Here is a 14,902-nt window from a genome sequence, read left to right as displayed (position 1 = left end):
GTTAACTGTCTTTGTTACTGACACGTTTATGTATAGCATATCTATAATAGTACTGTTCTGTCAGAGCCCTAAGGAAAGAGGCAGACAGCTTATGCTGCTAAACATAAGGGAGAAAACCTACATGCTCAAGGCAGGCTTACCTAACAAGGTATGGTGCTGGACATGTACTCCAGCCTTCTTTAAAACCCTGCTGAATTATGTAGTGTGTATGTTATAACTTTGACTAAAGGTGCAAGAGACATTAACAATTATTTAAAAATTCATTAAAATATTCACCTTTATTAACAGTATATTTACATATTTTTTTCCTGCTCTTGGTCAACCATGGTGAATGTTCAAAGGTAAAAAAAAAGCATTAAGCAGTAACCACAAGATGAAAACATTTTAAACCTATACAATACTTTATACATAAATTTATACAAAGGAACACTTAAATAATACAACTGGACACAAAAATATACACTTTTAGAGAAATTCACATCAGTAATTGTATAAAGCTCTCTTCTGTACTAAGGGGTCCTGAAAATTTAGGACTAAAACATTAGCTCTGTAATGTAAAAGGGTTATTGTGACAGTCCTCAAAGGCCACTATATAGCACACTGACAATATTCAAGGCTATCAGCTTATATTTCAGTCTGTGTATTCAAGTTTTGAGGTCCTTCTATGATTATGCAAACATCAGAAATATAGTGGTATAATAAATGGTACTTATGAAAGCAGAGTTTTAGAGCCAATATTAAAATTTGCAGGCTCAAAACACCCACTTAAAATTTAAACAAGTATTTGATACTATTGTTTGTTCAAAAATAGAAAGAGTAAATGCACTTACATAAAAATAACTTTTACTGTTCAGCAAGCGTGCTCATGTGATTTTTATATTAGTACAAACTTAAAAAACAAACAAATCCACCATATGACTTATTTTAAAATAAATGATACCAATTCATCTTTCCCCTACTCGAGTACATTTACATTAAGGCTTTGAATCATCTGACCCACGATTTTACAACATTAAAATGAATGGGTCTACATGGATGCTAGTATGTCTCATTGAGACTTAGCATGAATAGAATTAAAGCTCACCACCTTAAGGAAACAGAAAGACATGCTCATACCTTAACTATATTCCTTTTTGTCTCCAAACTAGAACATAAAGTTTAATAGTAACAGTATTTCATGGCAAGAGACGAGTACTTAATATTTTTTTTTAAAAAGTATATTATTAATTTAATGGCAACATCTTTGGAGAAACTTCCAGTTTTTGTTGTTTTTGTTTTTAAATTCCTATGAATGTCATGCAAAAAGGTATTTCTTAAGACTACCTTAAGAAGTTGTTTTTGATGGAAGTGGAATGTGTATCCCAAACTGCAGATGAAAAAAAGCTAAAACGTCTTCCTGGATTTTTTTGTCATACGTGTGTATCTTGCAATAATGGTTCTTTAGCTTCACCAGGAGCTTGTGGACTGTGGGGATGGCTGTGGCTGCCGCAGTGTTTCTTCCAGTTGCTGGATCGTACACTTAAGTTGGTGTGTTCAGGAATAAACAAGGCAACAAGTAGTGCCAATAGCACAGAGCACGCTCCAAATAAGAACGGGGGTCCAGGAATTATAGAATTCTGAGGAAAAAAATAGACAATTAACACCAGAAAATATAATTAAGCCTTTAGATGTGTTAACATACTAAGAAGGCTAATTATACATATCTTAAAAGTAGAAAGATTTTTTTTCTTGCTATGCTAGCCAACATAGTATTTGTCTCCACGCAGAGTCTTTAAGAAATCTGTAATGATGAAGTTTGTGATTTAGGAGAGGAAGCACATGCTATTTACTAACATTTGATAACTTCCTTTTCTAGTGCAACTTTTATGAAACAACTAGCTCTTCAGCAGTAGGCTTTCTGCGCTTTTATGTACTTGAAGTCTGGACTTCACTATGTACAGCATGCTCCCTGTGAGATACCTGGGGAGATTCAAATCTAGCATCTTCTCCCTACTAACCTTAAACTTGGTTCTTTTCTCTCCTTCCCTTCAAGGTACCATTTGCTTTTTTAGTTCCAGACAGGTACATGCACACAGCACAACTGTATGAAAGCAGTGCAGAAAAGTTTTGTTTGCAGTCTGAACAATGAGTATGTCCATTATCATTCAATTTCACTGCTGTTTATAGAGTGGACTTCCAAGAAACACATTAACAAAAAAAATACTGAATAGAATTCTGCAAAGAAGGTAAGGGAAAAGCTTTTGCTTGTAGCTTAATCAGTTAGGCACAGCTAGACAGCACTGCAGTGTAACAGCTGAAGAGAAGTATCCCTTATCCTGCTGCAACCAGTACAGTCACCTGCTGAATTTCCTCAACAATTTATCATCTATTAGGAACTAAAAAAAAAAAAGAGGCCTTGGCTAGAAGGCTAAAGGACACCATGACCCAAATGCGTGATACCTGAGAGGTAAATACAGTGTCAGAGACCTGCTCAGTAAGAGAAGAAAACAGTGGGATTGTGTAGTTATTAATTCATCTTTCCTTTCTCTTTGGAAAGACTGTCAGTTGCCTAACTACTAAGAGATCCAGCTAATAGGAACAAAAACTGAACCATAGTATCTAGTCTCAAGCCAAAGCTTGTGAGAGTGATTTAAGAACCTATTTTTACATGCTTAATTTACAGTCAGCCTGACAAAACGTAATGCAGCATCATAGTCAGGAACCACTAGAGACATGGTCCCTTCCCAATTCCTTTTTTTTGGGAATCAGTCAGTAAAAGAAGAGTACCTGTTGTAAATGGTATTGTGTGACAACACTGCTTCCTGGTGGTGATTCAGGCATGGGGAGTTCATTCAGTTCAACGTGAAATATATAGAATATAAAACCATAAAGTGCTGGTCCCAAACCATTACACAAGCCTCGAATTCCTGTTATCATCCCTTGAACCACACCTGAAAAAAGCAAGATGGTCTGTTATCTATCTACATATATATATGTATATATATACAATTTATATATGTAAAAATGATTTTAATAGATTATGAACACATCAGTAAGACTTTTACACTGATGCAAAAAGGAAAACCTCTCACTGCTGTTGGACTGTGAGTAGCAATAAACAAAGGGTGCAGACAACTTGTCTTTATGGTACATATTTTTTTTCCTATTTCCTTATAGGCTTAGAGTAATGCTTCCTATGCCATGCATATTTAGAGATCAGTATATACAACATCCTTGCTCTCACAGTCTCACGCAGCAGCAGAAGCACTGCATACAACCCGTACAACAAAGCCAACTTGCATCAAAAGTAATGAAAACAACCAGCTTTAAATACTGTACTATGTTTGGGGTCTGACTGTTCTTGCCTCTGGGCCAGAAGGACTTGTCATGCACAGATGGCAGCTTTAAAGTAGATTTTAACTTTTTGTGACCTGTGCTCAAGTATATAGGCTATCACGATTAAGGACAACTCATTAGACATGTTTAGCTTCACAGTAATCTTTGACTAGAATTCAAAGGGTTAGGACAACACCTACCTTGTTGGTCAGCATCAGCAGTTCGTGAAACCAGTGCACTTACAGCTGGGAAAGTAATACTGGACATGGCTGCAACAGCTCCAGCTGCCCACATCATCCTGCAGAAAATAAAGATTCAAAGTAACTGTTCAGCTGGGACAGCATTCTGCATAGGGAGCATATATATGTATACGTGCATGTTTGTAAGTATCACATTCAGATATTAAATGGAATTTACGTACCACGGTTCTGATCCAAAGCCATACCACGCAAGTTGTAGTATTTGAAATCCTAGACCCAGTAGGATGGTGTTTTTATTTCCAATGGACCGCATAAGTAAACTCAAAACTATTGTCTGATAGAGCAAGGAACAAGGTACAAGGGAAAAAAAAATTAATCTAAATGTTAAATACATGCAAATACATTAATGCATTAAAAAAGCTAAGTTCAAAAGCAGTATTTGCCAAGTCGTCAGAAGTCCTGCCTCTACCGAAAAAAAAAAAATTTTTAAAAAATCATTTAGCAAGTAATATAAACAAACTATCACCCCTTATTTGATACATAAGAGGATTTAGTTTTCCCAACACAAAACACTTTGGATATTAATGAACCAAACCCTGTTTGGCAAGCTGTTTTATTCATCTAAGTTAGTTAAAGTAGACGTGTTAATAAACTGTTAGAGGTTTAGAAAAACAGCTAAGAGAAGGTGACTCATGTTTCTAGAACCACAATAATATGGAAGTTCTCCACAGTGCTTAGCTCTTCTAGAGTTACTCAGTGAATTATGTAGAATTAACTCACCTGTGCAATAATGGAAAGAATCCCAAGGACTGCTATAAATGCTGCTACACTTTCAGATGAAAATCCCATTATCTGTATAAAAAACAAGAATGGCAATTTGATTATTGACCAAGAACATGTATATCATATCACACGTACCAGTGTGGGAACACACAATGCAGAAAACTGGTATTATTATTCAATTTAAATTGAAAATTTTCTAACTAAATTCCTAACTTAAAATATATATATTTTTTTTCCACTAAATAAAGTGGAAGACACAAAAAGCAATAGCATAAATGGAAAACAAACGATTCCCTCAAAGTAATAAAGCAGTTTAAAATAGTGAACTTCATAATCCAAGAATAATGCAAATAGTTACAAAATAGAAGTTGCTTTAATGTGTTCATCTCTGTCTCTACAAACCAAAAGCAAACATAACAGCAAGAGTACTTAACTGCTGCAAGCTTTTAAATTACACTAGTTACCTCTACTTTTTATTCAGCACTATTGTAAATTTCCTATAAATTTACTTTTGTTCAAATCCATATCAAAATGTTACATTACCTGTCTGAGGTATAGGAAGAAGCTAGAATATTGACCTGCCTCTGGGAGGTAGGAAAGAAACACTGTTATGCAGATTAGCAGCACAACTGAGTCCTGGCCAACTTTCTTCAGGGACTATGGCAAGAAAAAAAAATAATGGAAAACATTTAATTGTCATATTCAGAAAAGCATACCTAATAGGAAACTGAAATTAATGATTCAATTAATGAAATCATTATTCAAATCAATTAATGAAATCATTACGTGGCACCACCAAAACATTTTCTGTGTGTTTAGCAAGATTGTTGGCAAAAGTATTTGGCAGCAATGCAAGATTAAACTTGATAAAAGATGGCTTTGTATTTTTTTTTTAAGCTTGAGATGTAGTAAATTCAATCACTTGTTTTCAAGTTCAGCACAGGCATCACTCCATATTTAACGAGCTTACTGCAAAAGGGTCAGCCTGTTCCCACGAAATGGGCGCTCCCCAGGATGCTGGCCTCATCTTCTCTGGCAGCGATTCTGGTACAGCAACAAGAATAAAACAAATGTCTAACAAGGCGATTGCTGTAGCTAGGACCACAACCAAGCTGTCTCCGTAGACTCGACCAAGGTAGGCACCGATAGCAGGGCTGGTAACTAAACTTGCTGCAAATGTTGCTGAAACCTGAAACAAATAACAGTTGGTAAGATCTTCAAGGACACAATTCAAAAGTATTATTACAATGATAATAACTACAGAAAAGGTTTTACTATGCTTGTATTATATTTAAGTTAGAATATTCAAGAGGAGCTCCAGGAGTGGGTGACAAGAACAAGTAATCAGAAAAACCCTACTCCAAACTGAACCTGACTTGCCAGGGAGGGAACAAAAATAGTGATTTTGAAAAGCTTTACTTACTGAAGTATTAAGCACTGAATACTACAGAGTTAAAAAAATACATACCAAACCATAGGCCATACTTCTTTCATGTTCTTGCGTTATGTCTGCTACATATGCAAAAACCACTGAAAATGTCACTGCAAAAACTCCAGAGACAGATATAACAGCGAAGTACCACCTAAAAAAAATTATATACAAAAATTAGAACACATAAAATGAAACAAAAAGTCTGTACTTAAAATCCAAGTACAATTCAACAGTTACTGTCTTGTCCAAGTTTTCCTGACAAGTATTAAGATAAACATAAAGCCAATATGAATGCACCTAGATACAGTTGTATGATTTCTTCTATGCACTGACCACAAAGATAAACAGCGTAATTTTGTGACATGTACAAAAAGCTGCTGTGATTTAACACTTCTAGGAAGCTAGGTGTTGATATGTCTGTGACTGAAAGCAAGTCGGGAACTTCAGTATTTGCAAACTGGTCATTGAGAGCTCTCAACATAAGCCTTGTCTTTACACTAGACAGTAGCACTGACGTCATTCGAAACCAGCTACACTGGGAAACGAGCTGCTTCCAGGAAAGGGACGAGGAATCCATGTGACCAGAGAGAAAACTGGAAAGGCACGTGGAGCTGCCTGAACAGCTGCCTCCTCCCTGTGTCACTGCAGTCTGCATTATTTCAGCTGCAACGTGAGGTACAGCACACAGGAAGTCCAACACTGAGTTCCGACTCGGGCAGTGAACTTGGGCAGTACCTGAGTAATGTACGTGCCAGTTATGACTTTACTCGACTTGCACAGCCTGTGAAAGCTGATGGATTTTAAAGCTTGAGAAACAAAAGTATAAAATTGAAGCAACATTTTGCAAATAGTTAATTCATGCATAAGGTAAGTTTTCATTTCTTTGCACGTGGTTAGTTTTAGAGTAACATGGACACAAAAAAGCCTTGTTACCCTTTCTTGGGTGGCATTCTGAAACACTTGGCAAATGTGCTGGAAGTAGTAAGTGGGGGCTAAAGCACAGCTACTCCACTTTGACTCCGTTCCCCCAACTTTGCAGTGAAATAATACAAAAGCCTCAATGTTGCATGGAGCAAATAATATTTTATCAGCAATACTACAAGCATAAGGATTAGACAACAACCTAGACAAGAAGCGTGCATCTAGTGTGAAAGACTGCACTAACCATGGGCTGATCTTCATTAGTGGTATTGGTGCACAGGTGAAAAATACTGTTAGCAGCAGGAAGGACTTCCGTCCCCACACATCAGACAGGGCACCTATGAGCGGGGCACTGAGGAACGATAGCAAGCCCTAAGTGAAATAGAAAGAATGCTTCAGTTAGAACCAAGTGGTTAGAACTGTGATAGCCAGCCATGCCACTAGCTGACAGTGGACTGGGCTCTGTTTTTACAAAACTTTATAGTGCAGTGCATCAAAGGCAATATGGTCAAGCATTCCTAATCTTCTACCCCATAGTTGGTTATATAAAATTCAAATTTTAAAACCCCAAAACCCCAGAGCTACACAAAGCTCAAGAATGAGGATCCAGCAATACTAGCAGTTTTATGAACTGTGTTTTGTTTTACATTTGGAATTTGCATGAATATAACTAACTGAAAATACCCTACTAGAGCAACAAGTTTTAACACCACGTACATCGTTTTGGATCAGTTAACTACCTTTTTATTTTGTGAACTCAAACAACAGATATAGACCAAACACTATCCTACAGAAAATAAAATGATTCGTATTACCTTTGTTGGCACTACTTTGATCTTGTATTTTTTTATACCATGAAAACTATACTGAAAGTTTTTCTCATCTGGCAGTCATTTCTAAATCCCACCAACCATTTGCATGAAACTACTTGCAATTACTTGAACATTTGTCACCCTACCTTTACTCCTTGAATTAAACCATTCATTAGAAATGTATGTTTTGGGAAGGTTTCATGCAAAACCTGGAAAAGAGATAAGAACACTGTTATTTACCCAATTTTTACTATAGATAGTACTCATAACGCATCCAACTTCTACAGCGTGGTACATCCGCACCAGCTTCTATTTCCATGGATTATAGACAGATCTTAAAAAGTCCTGAAACTTTAAGACATCCAAAGTTATGCAAGAGTAATACACCCAAATCACTAAGAAAAATCAAAGTCTACACTTCTACTTAGTAACCGTTATTTTCAGGTTCATTATCCAACAATTTAGTTTCAAGCTTATTTCCTGAAATTACACAGAAAGAATGCTCCAAATACACGAAATCCATCACCTCAGCAAAATTCATAGAAAGGGGGGAAGTAACCAAGCAGTCTCCTTCCCCGTTCTCGCTTTGCAAAGAACAATATGAATAAAGTGAATAACAAAAGCACTCTTTAGGATAATCTCTGCAGACGTTTGCTATACTTTACTAATATAATACTAAATAATACATTGGAGTCTCCCCTTCAACAATGGGTAAGGTCTACCTGTATTATTTTCGTTGTAAGATATCAAAATGACTTTTTTTTCAAACAGCACCTGCCACAAAGTTGTTACTCTAGCTGTAAGTACCAACATTTCAAGAAAATACAGTAAAATGTCTTACTGTAGGTAAGGAGACAACCCTGATGCAAGCATGAAGCACAAATCTCAACTGGGGAGGGGCAGAGACACCTTCAGAATTGCCAAGTACATTTATTTATCAACTATGCCATCTAAGTATTTTCTCCCTCAATTTTGGATGTTACCAGAAACACACCACAAATAACCTACAATTTAATTCACGTGAAGTTACTTTGAGGGTGTAGCTTTACTTGATAGAGGCCTCAGTCATTTCAGCACTTCGAGAAGGATTCGTTTCATCCAATTTCAATATTGGAAGTCTAAGTAGAACACAACCTATAAAAGTTATTTCAACCCAGATTCTCCACACTACTGTTGTCTGTAGGAGGTTGGAAGAGAGAGACATCGTCATTCTGAAGCGCCTTTCCCAGCTCAGTGACTGGAGCCTAGATGCGAAGGTTACAACAGGCACCACCCTCCAGTCTGACAGTGTTGCCTGAGACGGTTTCCATTCAGTGCCTGGCTTCAAGTTTGTAACCCAGAGACTGCTCGTGGTTAACATCAGCTTACAGACCTGCACCAAGATGGCATTTTAGGTGGAGTTTGCTTGGAGATCTTTAAGCCTTTGTTCTATCTCATTAGTAAGCATGTGTCACTCTCAAAGACTAAATCCAAATGGAGAGCAACCAACTGGACTAGAACTGTGTACAAACACATCGCTATGGATGTTGCACTGATCATAGGGAGGCTCTAACTGCTGTAACAGGGTCTGCTGTGAAGCTTGGTTCTAAAAGCACAGCTAGGTGAGCAAAGAGCTTGCGCACACACACACACACACACAGAGACAAGTAAGCTTCAGTGTTAGCAGACTGCCACATAAGTATGTCATGCTGCTACACTGCTTAATTAATTTTGAATTTCTGACCCCATATAAAAATAAACCAAAAAAACTTTGTACTTGCACAACAGAGCAGTTCAATGATACCCACTTTTCATTTAATTCAGGTATTTGATGCTTTTGCAGGAATTGCCCCATCTCCCGTGCAACAAGAAAAAGTTTAAGCACGTCACTTACCACCAGAGTGGGTGCTGTTAAGAGTCCCCAAGCAAAGAACTCCAAAAATATCACTATCACAGCGTGGTAGACACTAGGCGAACCTATTCCTTGAGGCTAAAACAAGAGGAAAACCAGGTCATTAAAGCATCTGACAAGCTGTCATAATCACATATCTGAACACTATAAACAGAAGAGTTAAGAAATGAAACAGAACTCAGAACATCTGAATGCAGTTGCCCAAGCTAGCTGGTACTAGGTGAAGTTCCCTTTTTAACCTTTAGCTGCAAATGTGCTGAAGTGTCAGTGCCCTGTGGAGTACAAAGTGCACCCTCATCTCAAATTAAAAAATGAACCGCTCATACTGCCAGGCTGGGAAACAAGGATGCTACTGAAAGCAGAAACAGACTCTACTGAGGACTAGATTTTTTTTTTTCTAATAAAAAAATAATAATAATAAAAAAAAAATATATATATATATATAAAAGATTATAAAATATATATAAATAAAAGATACAAAGTAAGAGACTTCAATTCTTTGGTGATTTGGTACAATCAGAAGCAGCTTTTGAGCACGTAAGAGCATGGGTGGGATAACCTGCTCATCTCCTGTATTCTTCTGAAATGCTACCTGTCCAACAACATGCCACATTTGCAAATTAAAGAACCAGTGCACTAAGTATTTTTATATGAATGCAGTACAAATAACCCATCAGAAATCTCATACGCGGGCTGTAAGCTCAGAGGTGCTGCCTTAGCATCTGTCCCAGCTTCGTGTAACAAGCTGCTAATGGAGAGGCACCGGCTCGGTCAGGCCTGGTGCTTACAGTGAGCGAGCACACCGACCCAAGCGCCAGCAGGCTGAGTGGGATCCTAGCAGCGCGTGGAGATGTCTGCTGGGAGGGAGGGAAGGTGGCGCGGCCAGGCTCTTCTCAGGCGCGTTCAGTGACAAGAACAGAGGCACGAACCGAGATACAGGAAATTCTACTGAAACTTTCAACAAAGCAGAACACAACCCAGGTTGCCTGGTAAGGCTGCGGAATCCCTGCCCCCTAAACTCGCCTGGACATGGCCCTGAGCAAACTGCTCTAGTCGATCCTGTCTGGAGGAAGGGCTGGGTAGCTAAACCAGAGATGTTCAGAGGTGCCTTCCAACCTCAAATGCTATACAATGTTAACTTACAGTTAGGTGACACTAGAGTCTTTCTTTGATTACAAGATGGATTCAAGTCATAGCCAGCTTTTTTTTTTTTCCCCAGATTCAAACTTCTTCCAACAGGGGAAAAAAAAAAAAAAAAAAAAAGCCTTTTGAACAACCGTAGGAAATAAATACAGAAAGCCACATGGACCATTCACCCTACGGCTAGAAGATCACCATTTTCAAAAGTAGTTTTATCAATACATGAAAGGTAAACTACAAAAGTACCTTAATACTATGCTATTTTTCTTTCCCAAGCTCTCTTCAATAACTGTTCATATAGATCTCTGCTATTTGTTTCAGCCTTATTCTCTTAAAGAGGTAAATTAACAGTCTTCACAGGTACAGAAAGTAGCTATAATTATTTTCACTTCCCACAATTCCTTCCTGTTTCCACCCACAATCCCTATTTTGGGTTTGCATTAAAAATTTACGTCGCTCTGCACAAACCAGAAGTAACAGTCTTAGCTGTTTGCCTCAGTCTGCTGCAGAAAATCAGGTTCGTTCTCATATTCCCCCAATTCCTTTCCAGTCATCGCCTCGTGACCCCTCCCAGGTGTTGCAGCCAGCAAGGCAGCAGTGGTGCGATCACAAACCACCCTCTCCCTGAGTGTCGGAGGTCAGAGCCATCTCTGAGCTCGGCAGCTCTGGCTCGGTGCTGCCCTAGTCCAGGACCCTGCAGGTTCCTGGGAATCGCACACAGAAACCAAAACAGCTGAATGAAACCAAGAGCTGTTCAGCACAACCGAAGCGTTTGCCATTTTAGAAGAATACACGAGGTGACTGCTGCCCCCTGCCATGTCATCAGCAAGCAACACTGAGCTGATGTTTCCATTACTATGGCAGAAACAAGCCTGCAGTGGCATCTAGACCACAGGGGTTAAACTTCCTTCCATTTTTATTGCTCAGTTCTCACAGGTACTGTTATTTGTTCTTACCTGCTAAAGCAGAAGTAATTTAGTCACATCTAGATCAGTGTGTAACTCAATGCATTTGATGAGTGCTTCAAAAATGCATAGCCTTATGTAAGGTGAATTCCATCAGGTCATTCAGAAAGGCAGAATTAGTGCTGATACCACTTAACTGGTGTTACTGCCTCTCTTTAGGTCACTCACAGCACACACCTGACAACACGCACACGGGCAATATTAAGCATTGCCTTCTGTGATACGGCCATGCAACTTCGGAGAGTAACACAAAAAACACTGGGAGACAGTTCGATGGGACAGCGCTGGCATAGTCACCCTTTTCAAATTCTACTAGTGAAATACTGAAAGTGCTTGTGTGTAACAGCCTGTAGGCAGCCACAACTTTGCTTCCCCCACAGACTTGTCTATGGTCTTGCTGAGATGGTGGAAGGAAACAGATTTCATTACGGTCACTGCAAGTTTATACTTAAGGCAGGACCATCCCACATACACTGGAAGAGAATTCAAGTACCGGCACGTTAAACGTGTCACTGACTCCTAGCTGAGGCTCAGGACGGGAGCATGGGGCTCACGGATGGCCCTGCTCCAGGTGCCTGCATCGGGTGCGACCGGTGAGGTGCAGGCAGCGGGAGGAGGCTGGGGCTGCTCGACATGGGGTGACATGGACACACCGCGTGCCAAGACTAAGCCAACTCAAGGAGTCTGAGGTGCCTCTGAATCAGGTGAGTTTATAAAGCCTGTGCAAGAACACCAAAGTGGTAAGCACTAAAACCCGGCATACACCCAAAACTGCCAAAGCTGGGGCAGGAGGAGGGAGGGACAGCAGACCTGCTGCGGCAGCAGAGAGGAGAGGAGCCGCCTCTGTGCAGGGGCCGAGAGGTGCCCCTCTATAAAGGGACGCGAGCGGTGGAAGAGCACCGCGCCTTGGCCCAACCTGCACCACTCACTGCAGGGACCCACCGGAACCTGCGGTGGAAGGAGAGGCTTTGCAGAGCCCGTGGGTGTTTTTTCCCCTTTTGCTTGCTTTCTTTTTTCCTTCTTTTTCTTCCTTTCAACATCAGGATCAATAAACAGAAGAGACAGTAAGTTAACTTGATGGAAGTTCCCCATCAGTAAATATTTTTGCCTCTGATGGTGCCTCATTAAGCAGCTGCATACTCTTGCAGGCAAAAGAGTTACAATGTTGTCTTTGATGTGAAATAGTTTCAAAATAAGCCAATCAGACTGGAAACTGTACACTTAGATGCTTGATTAATTACTGGTTTGCTAATTGCAGACATTCAAGACATGGGCCCTTTTCATTTACCTGTCTCCCATGATGTCAAATAGCACGTTGGGCAGGCAAAGAAACCAACCAGACTGAGCACAGGAGACTAATTAAACAGTACGTTGCAGCAGAACAACAACCCAAGCATAAATAAGTTTTTGCTGTCATTATACTCTGCTATAGCAGATTTTATAATTCTAAAAATTAACTTTTAATAAAGTTCTCTGAACAGTTATTTGACGGTAGAAAGCATCACAACCTTGTGTCTGTTATCCAGCAACAGATCTATGTACCTCCATCTAACATTTGTAGCCTGTTTTATTCCACTGTATTAAAAACAACCGAAAACTGCTCACAACTCCCCCCATAAGTTTGTGCTCTGCCTTTGTAATGGTGGGAGACACTGAACACAGCACCAGAAGTACCACTGAAAGCTGCTGTTATAAAATCCTTTCTGGTCTCTTGGCAAATGAAAGTTGAAACATAAAGGACACCTGGAAATATGCTGTGTCTTAATCAATGACCAGTAATCACTCTAGAGAAAAATAATTCTGAAGCACAACGAAACGTAACAACAATCACTCTGCTTCTACTACTCATTCCAAAATATGTGCATCTAACATTTGTATGAGGTGACCTTGTACATTTCTACCTTTACAAAAAACAAGAAACCAGCTCCTGAAAAACATCAACATCTGGCACTGGAGCTAGTTTTCCTCCCTACCACCAAGTCACTGTCAGTTGGTCACCAGTTTGATCAACGGCTGCTGTGACTGTGACACCTCCCTTTTCTCCATTAGGGTTCCAAAAGAGAAACAGAAGGGTGACCCCGGATTTAGTCAACCAAAATCTCTCTTTATTAAAGACTCTCTCGCAATAATAGTGCTGCCCTAGAAGAGTACCATCACATGTACACAATGTTGCACAGCGGGAAGAAATCCCCAGGCACGGATACATTGTAAGTGATGCTGCTCGTCAGTTACGAGCGCACAAAAAGCTCGGGCCCCAATTGCCGACCACTTAGCGGGTACCTCTAAAAACAGAGAAAAAAAAAAGAAGAAGCGGAGGAAGCCAGACGTGCGGGGGGCTGCCAAGCGCCTCCCGCAGGCTCCTAGCCGCCCTCCCCGGGGCTCGCCGGCCCGCTCCGTGCCGGGGGCGCCCACCAGCGGCCCCTCAGGAGGCTCCCGCCCGGCCGCAGGCGCGCCCCGGAGCCGCGCGGTGCCCCCGGCCCGGCCCGGCCCGGCCCTGCCCGGCCCGTCCATTGTGCGGCCGGTCCCGTGCGGCCCCCCCGCCCGCCGCCGCCCCGAGCGGCCTCACCGTGCCGCCGTCCTTAATGATGATCTTCTTGGCCAGCATGACGCTGCGGTTCGCGGCGCGTTTCTTCTTCTTGCCCCCCTGGCTCATCTTACCATCCTACGGCCCGGCGCGGCGCCGGGCGACCAGCGCGGCCTGGCCTCCCCGCCCCAGGCCTTCGCCTCCCGCCGCCGCCGCAGCCACTCAGGCACACGCCGCCATCTTGGCCAGCCGCCCTGGCCGCCTCACGCGATCGCCCCATTGGCCTCCCGCCGGTCACGTGGCCGCGCCGCGCCGCCCGGCCGGCAGTGCCCGCCCGCCTCAGGGGCCGGGACCTGTCCCTGTGCCCGTCCCCGTCCCCTCGGCAGGTGCGGGCGCCTCTCGGCCCCGGCCGGCGGCGCGGGGCTCCCCTCCTCGGGGTCTCCGCTCGGCTCGGGGGAGGCCGAGTGCCCTCGGAGCGGCTGGCCGCCCCGGGCTCCGATTCACCGCTGTCTGCAGGCAGCTGGCCGGCAGGGACCGGCCTCCCCAGGGCATCGCGCCTGCCAGCGGAGAAAGCCGAGGAACGCACTGCTGTTAGGTGTGCGCGGCTTGTAAACCCCTCGGTGCTGATGTCTGTGCGCACCAAGCGCTGCTACATCCACTGTCAGGCACAGCTCTCCATGCCCATACCCACACAATACCAGTCTTTTTTCTGTGCTCCTTTATGACTGTCCTCAGGCCTCCATCTCCGTCCCACTTCCTACATATTCCTGTCACCCCAGCTCCTACAACATCCCTGTTTCTCTCAAAACCATGTTCCCTGTCCATACAAACAGGGGCTGCTATGCTGAACCTACACCCTAACGCACAGACCCGTGCTCAGCTACAGCACAGTGTTAACTAAGGGTGCAAACGACTCCTC

General features: G+C 41.9%; 1 protein-coding gene across 1 annotated transcript; it reads right to left on the bottom strand.

Annotated features, from left to right (window-relative positions):
- Positions 1–248: 248 nt before the first annotated feature.
- Positions 249–14,264, bottom strand: MFSD14A (major facilitator superfamily domain containing 14A). The gene is made up of 12 exons (XM_035537226.2): positions 14,026–14,264; positions 9,337–9,432; positions 7,610–7,672; positions 6,896–7,023; positions 5,767–5,881; positions 5,269–5,487; positions 4,842–4,955; positions 4,296–4,367; positions 3,737–3,849; positions 3,516–3,613; positions 2,767–2,930; positions 249–1,616 (listed from the first exon to the last, which is right to left on the bottom strand). Exons 1-12 carry the CDS (start codon positions 14,110–14,112, stop codon positions 1,410–1,412), a joined length of 1,476 nt encoding a protein of 491 aa, XP_035393119.1. The 5' UTR covers positions 14,113–14,264; the 3' UTR covers positions 249–1,409.
- Between the last annotated feature and the right edge of the window lie 638 nt (positions 14,265–14,902).

Source organism: Cygnus atratus, chromosome 8 (genome assembly GCF_013377495.2).
Source record: "Cygnus atratus isolate AKBS03 ecotype Queensland, Australia chromosome 8, CAtr_DNAZoo_HiC_assembly, whole genome shotgun sequence".
Classification (NCBI taxonomy): Eukaryota; Metazoa; Chordata; class Aves; order Anseriformes; family Anatidae; genus Cygnus; species Cygnus atratus.
This window is presented reverse-complemented; position numbering and strand designations above follow the sequence as displayed.